This window comes from Salmo salar, chromosome ssa23 (genome assembly GCF_905237065.1).
Source record: "Salmo salar chromosome ssa23, Ssal_v3.1, whole genome shotgun sequence".
NCBI lineage: Eukaryota > Metazoa > Chordata > Actinopteri > Salmoniformes > Salmonidae > Salmo > Salmo salar.
In genome coordinates this window covers 3970613-3986881 of record NC_059464.1, presented here as the reverse complement: position 1 = coordinate 3986881, position 16269 = coordinate 3970613, and the positions used below count along the sequence as shown (strand labels likewise).

The following is a 16269-nucleotide window of genomic DNA, read 5'->3' as shown; positions in this document are numbered from 1 at the left end:
TTTGGGGGGCCGCACAGCCCTCCATGTGCTCGCCAGAGGTAGCCTGACTGCCATTAGGTACCGAGATGAGATCCTCAGACCCCTTGTGAGACCATATGCTGGTGCCGTTGGCCCTGGGTTCCTCCTAATGCAAGACAATGCTAGATCTCATGTGGCTGGAGTGTGTCAGCAGTTCCTGCAAGAGGAAGGCATTGATGCTATGGACTGGCCCGCCCGTTCCCCAGACCTGAATCCAATTGAGCACATCTGGGACATCATGCCTCGCTCCATCCACCAACGCCACGTTGCACCACAGACTGTCCAGGAGTTGGCGGATGCTTTAGTCCAGGTCTGGGAGGAGATCCCTCAGGAGACCATCCGCCACCTCATCAGGAGCATGCCCAGGCGTTGTAGGGAGGTCATACAGGCACGTGGAGGCCACACACACACTACTGAGCCTCATTTTGACTTGTTTTAAGGACATTACATCAAAGTTGGATCAGCCTGTAGTGTGGTTTTCCACTTTAATTTTGAGTGGGACTCCAAATCCAGACCTCCATGGGTTGATAAATTGGATTTCCATTGATTATTTTTTGGTGATTTTGTTGTCAGCACATTCAACTATGTAAAGAAAAAAATATTTAATAAGATTATTTCTTTCATTCAGATCTAGGATGTGTTGTTTAAGTGTTCCCTTTATTTTTTTGAGCAGTATATTAAATTGCATCCCTTTTGCCCTTAGAACAGCCTCAATTTGTTGGGGCATAGAGTAGAGGTGTTGAAAGCATTCCACAGGGATTGTGGCCCATGTTGACTCCAATGCTTCCCACAGTTGTGTGAAGTTGGCTGGATGTCCTTAGGGCGGTGGACTATTATTGATACACACAGGTAACTGTGCATGAAAAACACAGCAGTGTTGCAGTTCTTGGTACCCTCAAACCGGTGAGCCTGGCACCTACTACCATAACCCATTCAAAGGCACTTAATTCTATTGTGTTGCCCATTCACCCTCTAAAAATGGCACACATACACAATCCATCTCTCAATTGTCTCAAAGCTTTAAAATCCTTCTTTAACCTCCCCTTCCTCTACACTGACTGAAGTTGATTTAACAAGTGATATAAATAAGGGATCATAGCTTTAACCTGGATTCACCTATTAAGTCTGTGTTTTTAAGGTTTTGTATACTCAGTGTATATCTTATTTTCACTTATAAAAGGGAAGGAGGCAGAGAGTGGAAGACAGTTATGTGGGAAAATTACTAACTTTGTTCTGTCTGTTTCTGATGTTAGAAGAAGCCAGAGTTTTTCCTCTTGTTTCTGAGTAACTTAGTCACGCAGCCAAAGACAGTGCTATCTGAGAGTGACCAGTTTTTGGTCCATCCTGTTCCTTTTTTATCTTTCAAGGGCACAGCTGTGTGGAGATACTAAGAGAACAGAGCCTAGCTTGAGAAGCAGCGACAATTCTATCAGCAGAAAGGAGTAACAAAACTGGTGTTATGACTTGTTTGTAGGCTCTCTCACACCTGCTAAACTGCCACGTAGACAAAGGTTATAGAAGTTGAGACCCAACTCTTGTCGGTTGGCTCTTAGCGCTGCACTGTTGAGTGGACTGTTATCTGCTCCAGATTTGCAAATAGTATAATAAAAAGTTGTTATTTTGAAGAATCTGCAGTCTCTTCCTTTCTGGTTAGAATTTCCACGACAATTCTTGGCGACTAGGATGGGATGGCTAACTCCGCTTGCTGATCGTTCCCGGAGACACAGAGGTTAATTGTGCACAGGGGCTACGTTAGGTGTGGCTCAGGGAGCCCACACCCCACTAAAAGGAGCAGAAGGGACCCCGCCTCGAACCCGGCAGAGAGCGTCAGTGGACGGATACGCCATCCCGAACAGACAAAATACATTTAAGGGTGAGACAGATTTTCTTTCAAACATCATAGAAAATCCTGTTCTGGGAACAGGTTGTGCACATGTCACATCCTGACCAGTATAAGGGTTAATTGTTATGGTAGTTTGGTCAGGACGTGGCAGAGGGTATTTGTTTTATGTGGTTCGGGGTGGTGTGTTTGTTGAAGGGCGTTTGATTTCTTATTTCCGGGTTTTGGTTTATGTTCTATGTTTAGTCGAGTGAGTGTATTTCTATGTTAGGTTAATGGGGGGGTTGGGACTCTCAATTGGAGACAGGTGCTTCCTCGTTGCCTCTGATTGAGAGTCCTATATATGGGTAATTGTTTGGTGTAGGTTTTGTGGGAGATTGTTTCTTGTCTAGCGTGTATGAGCCTGAGAAAACTGTTCGGTGATCGTGAGTTCGTTTTGTTATTTTGGTGTCCATTTTGAGTCTAATAAAAGTTCAAGATGAGCAACCACATACCTGCTGCATTTTGGTCCTCCTTTCCCGACGACAACTGTGACAGCACATTAGGTCTTTGTTGGAGCAAAGACACCCCTAGCTTTAAACTTTGTTGTAGAGTTATTTCTGATAGGGGAAGTCCTAGAATATTTAATTAGGAACTCTGTTGGAACAGATATCATTAATTAAAGGAGAAATTCTGGGACGAGTTGCCCTGTTGGAGCAGGGACATCTCTGACTAGGATCCTTGTAGGAGCAGGGATAACCTGGTCAGAGATGGGTGAGTTGTCACTGTGTGTGAAGAAGACCTTGTCTTAGTGACAAAGGAGGGCTCTACTGTGTGTGGAGAAAACCCTGTTTTATAAGAGGTATTCCCGGGTAAATGAGCATTAGTTGGCAAAGTACTTAATTAATATTAATTGATATGCCATGGTTTGCAATCATCAGATGTAAATGCATGAGTTATGTGGTTCTAGGACAGGGAAAGTAGCCACCCTTTGCCTTGATGACAGCTTTGCACACTCTTGGCATTCTCTCAACCATCTTCACCGGGAATGCTTTTCCAACAGTCTTGAAGGAGATCCCACATATGCTGAGCACTTGTTGGCTGCTTTTCCTTCACTCTGCGGTCCGACTCATCCCAAACCATCTCAATTTGGTTGAGGTCGGGTTTGTGGAGGACAGGTCATCTGATGCAGCACTCCACTCTCCTCCTTGGTAAATAGCCTTATACACAGCCTGGAGGTGTCACGTCCTGACCAGTATAAGGGTTATTTGTTATTGTAGTTTGGTCAGGACGTGGCAGAGGGTATTTGTTTTATGTGGTTCGGGGTGGTGTTTTTGGTAGAAGGGTATTTTATTTATGTATTCCGGGGTTTTGGGGCACTGTTCCTTATTTATGTATTTCTGTTTAGTCTAGTCAGTTGTATTTCTATGTTTAGGTTAATGGGGCATTGGACTCTCAATTGGAGGCAGGTGCTTTCTCGTTGCCTCTGATTGAGAGTCCTATATATGGGTATGTGTTTGGTTTAGTGTTTGTGGGAGATTGTCTCTTGTTTTGCGTGTGTGAGACTTACAAGACTGTTTGGTTGTTCGTGAGTTCTTCGTCGTTTGTTATTTTGGTGTTTTCAATAAATATCAAGATGAGCATCCACATTCCTGCTGCGTTTTGGTCCTCCTTTCCCGACGACAACCGTGACAGGAGGTGTGTTGAGTCATTGTGCTGTTGAAAAACAAATGATAGTCTCACAAAGACACGGCGGTTGGAACCAAAAATCTCAAATTTTTAGATAATGTCCACTGCCAGTCTAATGTATTGGCCCAAGCAAGTCTCTTCTTCTTATTGGTGTCCTTTGGTAGTGGTTTCTTTGCAGAAATTTGACCATGAAGGCCTGATTCACACAATCTCCTCTGAACAGTTGATGTCTGTTACTTGAACTCTGAATAATTTATTTGGGCTGCAATTTCTGAGGCTGGTAACTCTAATGAACGTATCCTCTGCAGCAGAGGTAACTCTGGGTCTTCCATTCCTGTGGCGGTCCTCATGAGAGCCTGTTTCATCATAGCACTTGATGGTTTTTGAGACTGGATTGACTGGCCTTCATGTCTTAAAGTAGTGATGGACTGTTGTTTCTCTTTGCTTATTTGAGATGTTCTTGCCATAATATGGACTTCGCCGTATTTGGCAAAAGACCATCTTCTCTATACCCCCATCTACCTTGTCACAACACAACTGATTGGCTCAAACGCATTAAGAAATAAAGTAATTCCACAAATTAACTTTTAAGAAGGCACACCTGTTAATTGAATTACTACCTCATGAAACTGGTTGAGAGAATACCAAGAGTGTGCAAAGCTGTCATCAAGGCAAAGTGTGGCTACTTGGAAGAATCTCAAATATAAACAGATCAAAATACATTTTAATACTTTTGTTACTACATGATTCCATATGTGTTATTTCATAGTTTTGATATTTTTACTATTATTCTACAATGTAGAAAATAGTAAACATAAAGAAAAACCCTTAAATGAGCAGGTGTTCTAAAACTTTTGACCGGTAGTGTACTTAGGGAAATAATTGGTTATGTGCATAAAACACATACAACATTTTGTATAGGGGGAAATACTATATGGGTACAGAATTCTAAATTACATAAAGACATATACAAATATTTTGATGGTGAAGAAATTCCCCCTTTGAGTTAACCCATAATTTATTTTAAGAAAGGAAGAAGTTCGTAACTAAATATTATTTGTTTTGTGTTTGAATAGACAAAGTTTCACAATGGGAGCCAAGAGAAGCAGGGGAGAAACTTGTCTGCCTGACCCGCTGGTAAGGTAATGGTGGATAAGTGGGGCAGGGACATTCTGGAACAGGTCCCGCTCTGGCACAAGCTAGCAGACTTTCCCTTGAAAAGTACATTAAGTGAAGTTTTGCTAGCAGAATGTAGAAAGAAGTTACAGGACTTAGAAGAAACCAAGAAAGGCAAGGCAAGTAGAATAGACTGGGATGATTTTAAGAAATGGGAAAGAGAAGCAGAGAAGGGCAGACAAGAAAGTTAAAGGAATAATGGTGAATGATAAGAAAAGGAGAAACAATGACTATCCACCTCCCTATTATACCTATGATTCCACTGCACCAGCACCCGCCCTGGTTGTCCAACAGCAGCCTGCTCAGCCGCCTTCCCCACCGCAGCTCTACCCCGAAACAAGACCTGATACGACTGAAGGACTGTCAGACCCCTAAGAGACAGCCCCAGAGCAGTAGGAATCTGTTCTACACACCACCTACAATGACTCCCATTTCACTAGAGGACTAAAGGCATAGATTGGAGAACTGTTTCCGCAAACACAGTGGCATCAGAACAGCAACCGATGACTACAACAGCCTCTTGAAGGCTGCCCTAATGAATGGACTTTTGCCAGCCCTTGGTAAACAGGTTAAGATGACCTGCATTGGCTGGGAAACTACTACCCTACAGACGGTCATTGAACACTGTAAACGCGCTGAGAGGCAGCAACTGTCTCAAGAAGATAAGACGAAACAGAGCATGGAAAAGGAGGAATGCACAGCTGGCATTCTCAAAGACAGGGCCAGCAGGCCCAGGGACGACCTCCAAAACGATTGACAGAGAGGAAAAGGAAGAGGTAGAAGAGGAGGGGGAGACGGTGCGGACGGTCCGGACGACAGCAACCATATTGCTATAATTGTGGAAAGAGTGGACATTTTGCAAAAGACTGCAAGAACGGATCGGGAGGGGGAGGTAACTGGTGAACAGGACCGCCACTGAAAACGACCCTTTACAACCCACACAGAGGCTGACGCGAGGATGAGACAGTTGACTAGAGGTTGACCGATTATGATTTTTCAATGCCAATACCGATTTATTGGCGGACCAAAAAAGCCGATACCGATTTTTAATAATAATGACAATTACAACAATACTGAATTAACTTTTATTTTAACTTAATATAATACATAAATAAAATCAATTTAGTCTCAAATAAATAATGAAACCTGTTCAATTTGGTTTAAATAATGCAAAAACACAGTGTTGGAGAAGAAAGTAAAAATGCAATACGTGCCATGTAAAGAAAAGCTAACGTTTAAGTTCCTTGCTCAGAACATATGAAAGCTGGTGGTTCCTTTTAACATGAGTCTTCAATATTCCCAGTTAAGAAGTTTTAAGTTGTAGATATTACAGGAATTATAGGACTATTTCTCTCTATACCATTTGTATTTCATATACCTTTTGACTATTGGATGTTCTCATAGGCACTATAGTATTGCCAGCCTAATCTCAGGAGTTCATAGGCTTGAAGTCATAAACAGTGCTGTGCTTCAAGCATTGCAAAGAGCTGCTGGCAAATGCAGTAAAGTGCTGTTTGAATGAATGCTTACCAGCCTGCTGCTGCCTACCACCGCTCAGTCAGACTGCTCTATCAAATATCAAATCATAGACTTAATTATAATATAATAAACACACAGATACGAGCCTTAGGTCATTAATATGGTCAAATCCGGAAACTATCATTTTGAAAACAAAACGTTTATTCTTTCAGTGAAATACGGAACCGTTCCGTATTTTATCTAACGGGTGGCATCCCTAAGTTTAAATATTGCTGTTACATTGCACAACCTTCAATGTTATGTCATAATTATGTACAATTCCGGCAAATTAATGACGGTCCTTGTTAGGAAGAAATGGTCTTCACACAGTTTGCAATGAGCCAGGCGGCCCAAACTGCTGCATATACCCTGACTCTGCTTGCACAGAACACAAGAGAAGTGACACAATTTACCTAGTTTAAAGAAATTCATGTTAGCAGGTAATATTAACTAAATATGCAGGTTCAAAAAAATATACTTGTGTATTGATTTTAAGAAAGGCATTGATGTTCATGGTTAGGTACACATTGCTTTTTTTTTCTTCGAATCCGCTTGTTAAATCATCACCCGTTTGGCGAAGTAGGCTGTGATTCGATGATAAATTAACAGGCACCTCATCGATTATAGGCAACGCAGGACAAGCTAGATAACTACACATGGTTGATGATATTATTAGTTTAACTAGTGATTATCTTAAGATTGTTTTTTATAAGTTTAATGCTAGCTAGCAACTTACCTTGGCTCTTTGCTGCACTCGCGTAACAGGTTGTCAGCCTGCCAAACAGTCTCCTCGTGGAGTGCAATGTAATCGGCGTCCAAAAATGCCGATTTACCGAATGTTATGAAAACTTGAAATCGGCCCTAATTAACCGGCCATGCCAATTAATCGGTCGACCTCTACAGTTGACACCCCTGGACAGCATTCAAAGATTATTTCAAGCCCCCGTAAGGAGCCAACGGTTCGTCTCTTCGTCAACGGTGAGTCAATTGAATTTCTAGTAGATACTGGCACTGCAATGTGTCACGTTCTGACCAGTATGAGGGTTATTTTGTTAGTGTAGGCTGGACAGGACGTGGCAGAGGGTATTTGGTTTATGTGGTTCGGGGTGTGTGTATTATGTAGAGGGTAGTTGATTTATGTATTCCGGGGTTTTTTGGTCACTGCTCTGTTAGTTTATGTTCTTTCTAGTTAGTCTGTTTCTATGTTTAGTTAATTGGGGTGTAGACTCTCAATTGAAGGCAGGTGTTGTCTAGTTGCCTTTGATTGAGAGTCCTATATATTAGGGTGTGTTTGTGTTTGTAAGTTGTGGGAGGTTGTCACTTGAATTTCTGTCTTGTGCCTTCAAGTCTGTCTTCGTCGTCCATCGTTTTGTTTTGTTTGTAGTAGTGTTTTCATTAAAGTTAATTATGAGCACTCAACCCGCTGCGCCTTGGTGCATTCCTGACGACCGTCGTTACAGAACCTCCCACCAAATCCGGATCAAGCAGTGGAGGAAGGAGCAACAGGTGGACTTATTGGAGCAAAGGGAATTTGAGTTGGACCAACGGGAGAAATGGACATGGGAACAGATTATGGCCGGAGAGGGCCCATGGAAAAATGGAGCGAAGACCGGGAACGCTACAGGGGAACACGACTAGCCATTAAGCCGGAGAGGCAGCCCCAATCATTTTTTTTGGGGGGGGGGGGGGGCACACGGGTAGTTTGGCAGGGCCAGGATTGAGAAGCAAGCCAAATCCCCGTGCTTATTGGGGGCAGCCTAGTATTAGTCAGGTCCCGTGCGTTGGAGTGAGGTGCACGGCGTTGAGGCCTAGTATTCACAGGCCGGTGTGCGCAGTACCTGCGCCCCTCATTTGTCAGGGGAAAGCGGGCATCCAGCCACGAAGGGTGGAGCCAGTACTGCGCTCAAGACCGCCAGTGCGCCTTCACGGTCCAATATATCCTGTTCCCGCTCCACGCACTAGCCCTAAGGTGTGTGTTTAAAGCTGGCATATCCAGTACCAGCACCACGCACCAGGCTTCCAGTGCGTCAGCCCAGTCCAGTACGTCCTGTTCCCGCTCCACGCACTAGCCCTAAGGTGTGTGTTTCCAGGCTGGCATATCCAGTACCAGCACCACGCACCAGGCTTCCAGTGCGTCAGCCCAGTCCAGTACGTCTTGTTCCCGCTCCACGCACTAGCCCTAAGGTGTGTGTTTTCAGGCTGGCATATCCAGTACCAGCACCACGCACTAGGCTTCCAGTGCGTCAGCCCAGTCCAGTATGTCCTGTTCCCGCTCCATGCACTAGCCCTAAGGTGTGGGTTTCCAGGCTGGCATATCCAGTACCAGCACCACGCACCAGGCTTCAGTGCGTCAGCCCAGTCCAGCACGTCCTGTCCATGTTCCTCGTACTAGCCATGTGGTGCGTGTCCTTAGTCTGGCACGTCCTAAGCCAGCCCCACGCACCAGAGCTTCCGACGACAGTGCCCCGGAGAGAGACGGCCCACTGTTCGGAACCAGGTGAGACGGCCCACTGTTCAGAGCCGAGTGAGTCTGGCTACAGTCCAGAACCAAGTGAGTCTGTCTACAGTCCAGAGCTCCTAGAGTCTTCCTACAGTCCAGAGCTCCTAGAGTCACCCTACAGTCCAGAGCTCCTAGAGTCACCCTACAGTCCAGAGCTCCTAGAGTCACCCTACAGTCCAGAGCTCCTAGAGTCACCCTACAGTCCGGGGTCGACAGAGAGGGACATCACTGTAGAGACACTTTATGAGGGGAGTGAGCCAGGGGTGGAGTGGGGTCTGCGTCCGGCTCCTGAGCCACCTCCTGAGGGGGGAGTATTGGGGTTGGGGGGGGGGTGTTGCAGGAACACCGTGGGTGACGGTGGCCACCCTCACTTCCCTCCCATGTACTTTTGGGGATTTATTAGTGTTTTGGGGGTTATTTGTTGTTGTTTTTTTGTGTGTGAGGTGCATCCGGGGTCTGCACCTTTGGGGGGGGGGGGGGGGGTAATGTCACGTTCTGTCCAGTATGAGGGTTATTTTGTTAGTGTAGGCTGGTCAGGACGTGGCAGAGGGTATTTGGTTTATGTGGTTCGGGGTGTGTATATTATGTAGAGGGTAGTTGATTTATGTATTCCAGGGTTTTTTGGTCACTGCTCTGTTAGTCTGTTCTTTCTAGTTAGTCTGTTTCTATGTTTAGTTAATTGGGGTGTGGACTCTCAATTGAAGGCAGGTGTTGTCTAGTTGCCTTTGATTGAGAGTCCTATATATTAGGGTGTGTTTGTGTTTGTAATTTGTGGGAGGTTGTCACTTGAATTGCTGTCTTGTGCCTTCAAGTCTGTCTTCGTCGTCCATCGTTTTGTTTTGTTTGTAGTAGTGTTTTCATTAAAGTTAATTATGAGCACTCAACCCGCTGCGCCTTGGTCCATTCCTGACGACCGTCGTTACACAATGTCTGTCTTAAATTCTAAAACTGTCCAATCCTCCCATGTGAAATGAATCACTCTTGTTTCTGAGTAACTTGGTCATGCGGCCAAAGACAAAGGGCCATCTGAGAGTGACCAGATTTTGGTCCATCCTGTTCTTTTCGTATCTTTCAAAGGGCACAGCTGTGTGGAGATATTAAGAGAACAGAGGCTAGCTTGAGCAGCATCACCTAGATATTAGCTAGAAAGGATTAACAAAACTGCATGTAATGTTCCCATCACGCTCTCAAACACCTGCTAAACTGCCATGTAGACAAACGTTATAAAAGCTGAGACCCAACTCTTGTTCGTTGGGCTCTTGACGCTGCACCATTGGGTGGATTGTTAATTGCTCCAGATGATCAAGTCTTGTAATAAAGTTGTTGTTTGAATAATCTAGTCTTTCTCTTCCTTTTGATTCGAATTTCCAGTCAAGGTAATTGGGATACAGCATCGGAATTTATTTTTCTTTACCTGCAAATACGGGAAAACTACAAGTCACTGTGTATGTAAGAGAGAGTGAATTAGAGAAAGTGTGTGTAACACTGTGTGTGTGGTGTCTCTACCTGTGTGGTGAGGATGTCAGCGAGTCTCTGTATGTTGTAGTTCTTGTCGCTGCCGGGCTGCGTGGCGTCTCGGCGCCGCTCTTTGAGGTGGGACAGGAAGTGTGTGTGTAGCTCCAGTAGGTTCTCCAGCCGCGGGAACAGACAGTCCAGACGCCGCTCATCCATCTGAAGGTGCTCTTTCAGCTCCCTCACGTACACACGCAACATGATCTTCAGGGTCCGTACGTGATGCATCTCTGTCTGCATCAACTCTGTTGGGACAAATAGACAGAATGACTGACAGACAGACAGGGGGTTCAACATCTAATTAGCCTTTTACAGGAATTTGCTTTTCATCCACCGGACTCCTTTATTGATTGTAGAGCCAGACAGAGATGGATGGAACAATTGACATTCAAAAAGAGTTGAGCTTCTCCCTTCTCATAATTCACCTTCTAATCCTCAACTTAACCACAGGTATAACTACAAAAACACATTGAAAGCCTACATAAAACACGACAAATATAACAAGATGTATAAGGCATCAAAATACAACAAAGATAGTGTATGACAAACTGACCGTAGATGACGTCCTGTCTCTTGACCATCTCCTTGGTGTGTTTCTTCAGGTACTGTTGGTCCACAGCCAGGCTCCATGACTCCACATCCAAGTCCTGGGCATCTGACTCCAGATCAGCTTGAACCGCAGAGTAGTATGCATCTGGGGGAGGGGCATGGAACAGGTTGAGGTTGAGGCTGGCTGCAGCAATGTGACTGTATGCTTGTGTAGCACAACTCCAATGTATTTCTAATGCATTCAATAGGTGATGTTCGTTAACCTCTCTGGGCTAGGCGGGACGAATTCGTCCCACCTACGCAACAGCCAGTGTAATCCAGTGGCGCGATTTTCAAATACCTTAAAAATCCTATTACTTCAATTTTTCAAACATATGACTATTTTACAGCTATTTAAAGACAAGACTCTCGTTAATCTAACCACACTGTCCGATTTCAAAAAGGCTTTACAACGAAAGCAAAACATTAGATTATGTCAGCAGAGTACCCAGCCAGAAATAATCAGACACCCATTTTTCAAGCTAGCATATAATGTCACAAAAACCCAGAAGACAGCTAAATGCAGCACTAACCTTTGATGATCTTCATCAGATGACAACCCTAGGACATTATGTTATACAATACATGTATGTTTTGTTCAATCAAGTTCATATTTATATCAAAAAACAGCTTTTTACATTAGCATGTGACGTTCAGAACTAGCATACTTCCGGGGAATTTACTAACAATTTACTAAATTACTCACGATAAACGTTCACAAAAAGCATAACAATTATTTTAAGAATTATAGATACAGAACTCCTCTATGCACTCGATATGTCCGATTTTAAAATAGCTTTTTGGTGAAAGCACATTTTGCAATATTCTAAGTACATAGCCCAGCCATCACGGGCTAGCTATTTAGACACCCGGCAAGTTTAGCCTTCACCAAAATCAGATTTACTATAACAAAAATGTTATTACCTTTGTTGTCTTCATCAGAATGCACTCCCAGGACTTCTACTTCAATAACAAATGTTGGTTTGGTCCCAAATAATCCATCGTTATATCCAAATAGCGGCGTTTTGTTCGTGCGTTCCAGACACTATCCGAAATGGTAAATCAGGGTTACGAGCATGGCGCAATTCGTGACAAAAAAAATCTAAATATTCCATTACCGTACTTCGAAGCATGTCAACCGCTGTTTAAAATCAATTTTTATGCAATTTATCTCGTAAAAAAGCAATAATATTCCGACCGGGAATCTCCTTTTCGGTAAACAGAGGAAAAAACAGAAAGACGGGGGCGGCCAGTGCACACGCCTAAGCCCACTGTCCCTTGATCGGCCACTTGAGAAAGGCGATAATGTGTTTCAGCCTGGGGCTGGAATGACGACATTCAGGTTTTTCCCGGGCTCTGGGAGCCTATTGGAGCCGTGGGAAGTGTCACGTTACCGCAGAGATCTTAAGTTTTGGAAAGAGATGTCAAAGAAAGCCAATAAATGGTCAGACAGGCCACTTCCTGTAAAGGAATCTCTCAGGTTTTGACCTGCCATTTGAGTTCTGTTATACTCACAGACACCATTCAAACAGTTTTAGAAACTTTGGAGTGTTTTCTATCCAAAGCCAATAATTATATGCATATTCTAGTTACTGGGCAGGAGTAGTAACCAGATTAAATCGGGTACGTTTTTTATCCAGCCGTGTCAATACTGCCCCCTAGCCCTAATTAAAGTCACATCACATGGTTTAGCAATATGTGCAATTAAATGCTAAAATAATAATTCTACGCTACGACCACTAACACATACTGATCTCCCGTAGTCGGGTTGGATGACTGTTTCTGTCTTGCTACTGTAGCAGCACTAGCTACATCACTGCTAGACAACCTGGGATAATCATGCAGTCTCTTCCACACATTCCAGCTTAATGAAACTGGGTGAGGTCCGATCTCTCTCCCAACAGCCCACGCTCTCTATATGCCAGCCATATAACCCGTCTCATAACCTAGGATAACAACAGGGTTGCATGACCTTCCTCCTGGAGAGCTACCCTCCTGAAGGCTTTCTCTCCAACCCTAATCTTGCACACCTGATTCTACTAATTGGCTCCTCGATAGGACTTTGATTAGCTGAATTGTGTTAGTTACAACAGGGTTGGAGCAAAAGCCTGCACACTCAGTAGTGGTTGTCCACTCCGGCTGTACGGTACTCGCTCTCATGTATCTAAGCTCTAAAGAGCAGCTCCCTCCCTAACCCACTCACCCTCTACGATGATGGAGTCAGTGGTGGAAGGGGTCAGGGACACCGCATACTCGTTGAAGCGCTTGATCCCGAAGCGGAGGCTGTCCATCTCGTCCATGTCCCCTGGGAGGGATCTGAAAGAGGAGCGCCACAGGTCCAGAGTGGAATACATACTGAGAGACTACAAGACTACTATACACTAATACTACAGACACAGCTACAATACAGAGGTCCTGAATGACATACTGGACTGAGATGTTACAACAAGACACACTAACACCAACACCCCCCCGGCATAGGAGAAAGACACAGCTACACTACACTAAAGTGGCATACATACTGTACATGCTGAGATACTACACGGACACTACTCAACCACAGGAGACAAAGACACAGCTACACTACAGCTAGACTGGCATACATGCTGAGAGAGACTATACTACCACAGATGGCAAAGACACAGCTACACACCTCCCGCAACCTGCCTGCCTGCCTGCAAGATGCCCCGTCTACGACAGCACTATGATAGAGCTTAAAACAGCCAGTGCTGTCTCAACTCAAATCAAAGAACTGCAAAATTCACTTGACAGTTAGCTGCAGCATGTCACCTATTAATAACACATCACAGACATGTAGAAAAAAATAAAGCCAAAACCAGCTTGCATGCACCACAACCACCAGAAAGGTAAAATGTATTTGCTTAAAAACTAACATTCAATTCACAAATGAAATTATACAGAGCAGTGGTATAGAGTCTATACAGATGATATAGGGCAGTGGTATAGTCTATAACTACAGTCTATTATGACAATGGTATAGCCTACATAGTGGCGGTCAATACACTGCTATTGACCAGCGGCTAGCTTATGTAGCCTGCTGACTGATTGGTCAGGTGGCTAGCTGTTGTTAGTACTAACCCAGAGCTGCTGTTGTGGTTGAGGTAGGCTGCAGCAGTGTGACTGTGGCTGGAGGAAGAGCTGCTGGAGGCAGCAGGCTGAGCACTGGGTCTCGGTGGGCTGAGGGTCATGCCTGGGACTTGCGGCGAGCTGGAGGGCCCATCAGGGGCCAGCGAGGACTTGTCCCCCTTCCTCAGGGCTGGGAAAAGACGAGAGAAGGATGAGAGATGGCAAAAGCGCTGCTTGCCCCAGTAACGCTGCAGCCAGACGTGAGGCAGAGAACCCTGCAGGAAGCGACAGGTGAGGTGGTCTCTGTGCATCAGCACCCGGACTCCCAGACGGCCAGACAGACCCCAGGAGGGCCCCCAGACATTGACCCTACTCCGGGCAGGTCTCGCCCGACCAACCCCCTTGTTAACCTCTAGCTCCATAGTGTCGGTCTGTCTCGCAGGAGTAGAGGTGATGCTGCTGCTCACACTAGTCACGGAGACTGATACACACATGGCTTTATATGCCCACCCGACTCCTGATTAAGTACATTCTAGAGATCACACATGCCCCTTTCCTTTTCTCTCTCTCGTTTTTTCTACATCTCTCTCGCTCTCTCTTCCCTTCCCCTCCTCCACCTCTCTGTTTCCAGCGAGGGCAGGGCTGGGGTGGGCTGTGTGATATTAGAGAGATCAGAGATCAACAAGTAGGAGGGGAGATGAGAACACAGGTGTCTGTCAGTCAGAGTCTTGCTGCTCTTCAGATGACTACCGCTACTGAGGATGAGCAGCGTAGACTCAACCCTCACGTGCTAGACTGCTGCTACTGAGAATGGGCAGTGTAGCTTCTGCACTTATCCACCAGACCGCTGCGACTGAGGATGAGCAGTTTAACATCTGGGTGATTCTCATGAGACTGGCACTTGACAAAAAAGAAACATTTTCCACCATAATTCCTCTTGGATCACTAAGATTAGGATCTGCATGTATCTATTTCATAATTATTACGTGGTATATTAATCAGATATTATGCATTTTACCAACATTTCCACAACTAGCACTGCAAAAATTATAATTACCACAGCTTTTGAAGTCCAAAAAAGTTATAAACAAATAAATGTACAATTTTTTTAAACATTGCTCACCTAATGAAAAAGCCTGAGTTACACATAACACTGAAACAAATATACACTGAACCAAAATATAAATGCAACATGAAACAATTTCAAGTTCACTGAGTTACAGTTCATATAAAGACATCAGTCAATTTACATAAATTAATTAGGCCCTAATCTATGGATTTCACATTACTTGAAATACAGAAATGAATCTGTTGGTCACAGATACCTTAAAAAAAGTAGGAGCGTGGATCAGAAAACCACTCAGTATCTGGTGTGATCCCCATTTGCCTAATACAGCGCGACTCATCTCCTTCACATAGAGTTGATCATCCTGTTGATTGTGGCCTGTGGAATGTTGATTGTGGCCCACTCTCCTTCAATGGCTGTTCGAAGTTCCTGGATATCCAGAGCATCCCAAACATGCTCAATGGTTGGCGTGGTTACACGTGGTCTGTGGTTGTGAGGCCGGTTGGAAATACTGCCAAATTCTCTAAAATGACAGAGAAATTAACATTAAATTCTGGCAACAGCTCTGGTGGACATTCCTGCAGTCAGCATGCCAATTGCATGCTCCTTCAACTTGAGGCATCTGAGGCATTGTGTTGTGTGACAAAACGGCACATTTTAGAGTGGCCTTTTATTGTCCCCAGCACAAGGTGCACCTGTGTAATGATCATGCTGTTAGGTGGATGGATTATCTTGGCAAAGGAGAAATGCTCACTAACAAGGATGTAAAAATTGCTAAATAAGCTTTTTGTGCATCCTCATTCTGAAGGCATACAGTGCATTCGGAAAGAATTCAGACCACCTTCCTGACAAACTTTCTTCTCCCCAGATTGCTCTGTTTGGCCGGGCGGCCAGCTGAAGGAGAGTTTTGATGATTCCAAACTTCTTCCATTAAAGCATGATGGAGGTCACTGTGTCCTTGGGGACCTTCAATTCTGCATAAATGTTTTGGTACCATTCCCTAGATCTGTGCCTCGACACAATCCTGTCTCGGAGATCTACGGGCAATTCGTTCGACCTCTTGGATAGGTTTTTGCTCTGACATGCACTGTCAACTGTGGTATCTTATGTAGACAGGTGTGCCTTTCCAAATCATGTCCAATCAATTGAATTTACCACAAGTGGATCCTAGAAACATCTCAAGGAGGATCAATGGAAACAGGATGTACCTGAGTCTAATAGGATGTACCGAATCTAATAGCGAAGGGTCTGAAGACTCATGTAAATGAGGTATCGTTTTTTTTTCATTTATTTTTC

General features: G+C 44.5%; 1 protein-coding gene across 1 annotated transcript in view; it reads right to left on the bottom strand.

The window, feature by feature from the left end:
• The window catches only part of LOC106583932 (rho guanine nucleotide exchange factor 18-like), a 31463-nt gene extending 17134 nt beyond the window's left edge, over positions 1-14329 (bottom strand). The window contains exons 1-4 of the mRNA XM_045705889.1: positions 13920-14329; positions 13024-13136; positions 10786-10926; positions 10227-10477 (exon numbers count right to left, since the gene is read on the bottom strand). Of these exons, the coding sequence (XP_045561845.1) occupies positions 10227-10477; positions 10786-10926; positions 13024-13136; positions 13920-14329 (915 nt within the window). The remainder of the gene's footprint in view (positions 1-10226; positions 10478-10785; positions 10927-13023; positions 13137-13919) is intronic.
• Between the last annotated feature and the right edge of the window lie 1940 nt (positions 14330-16269).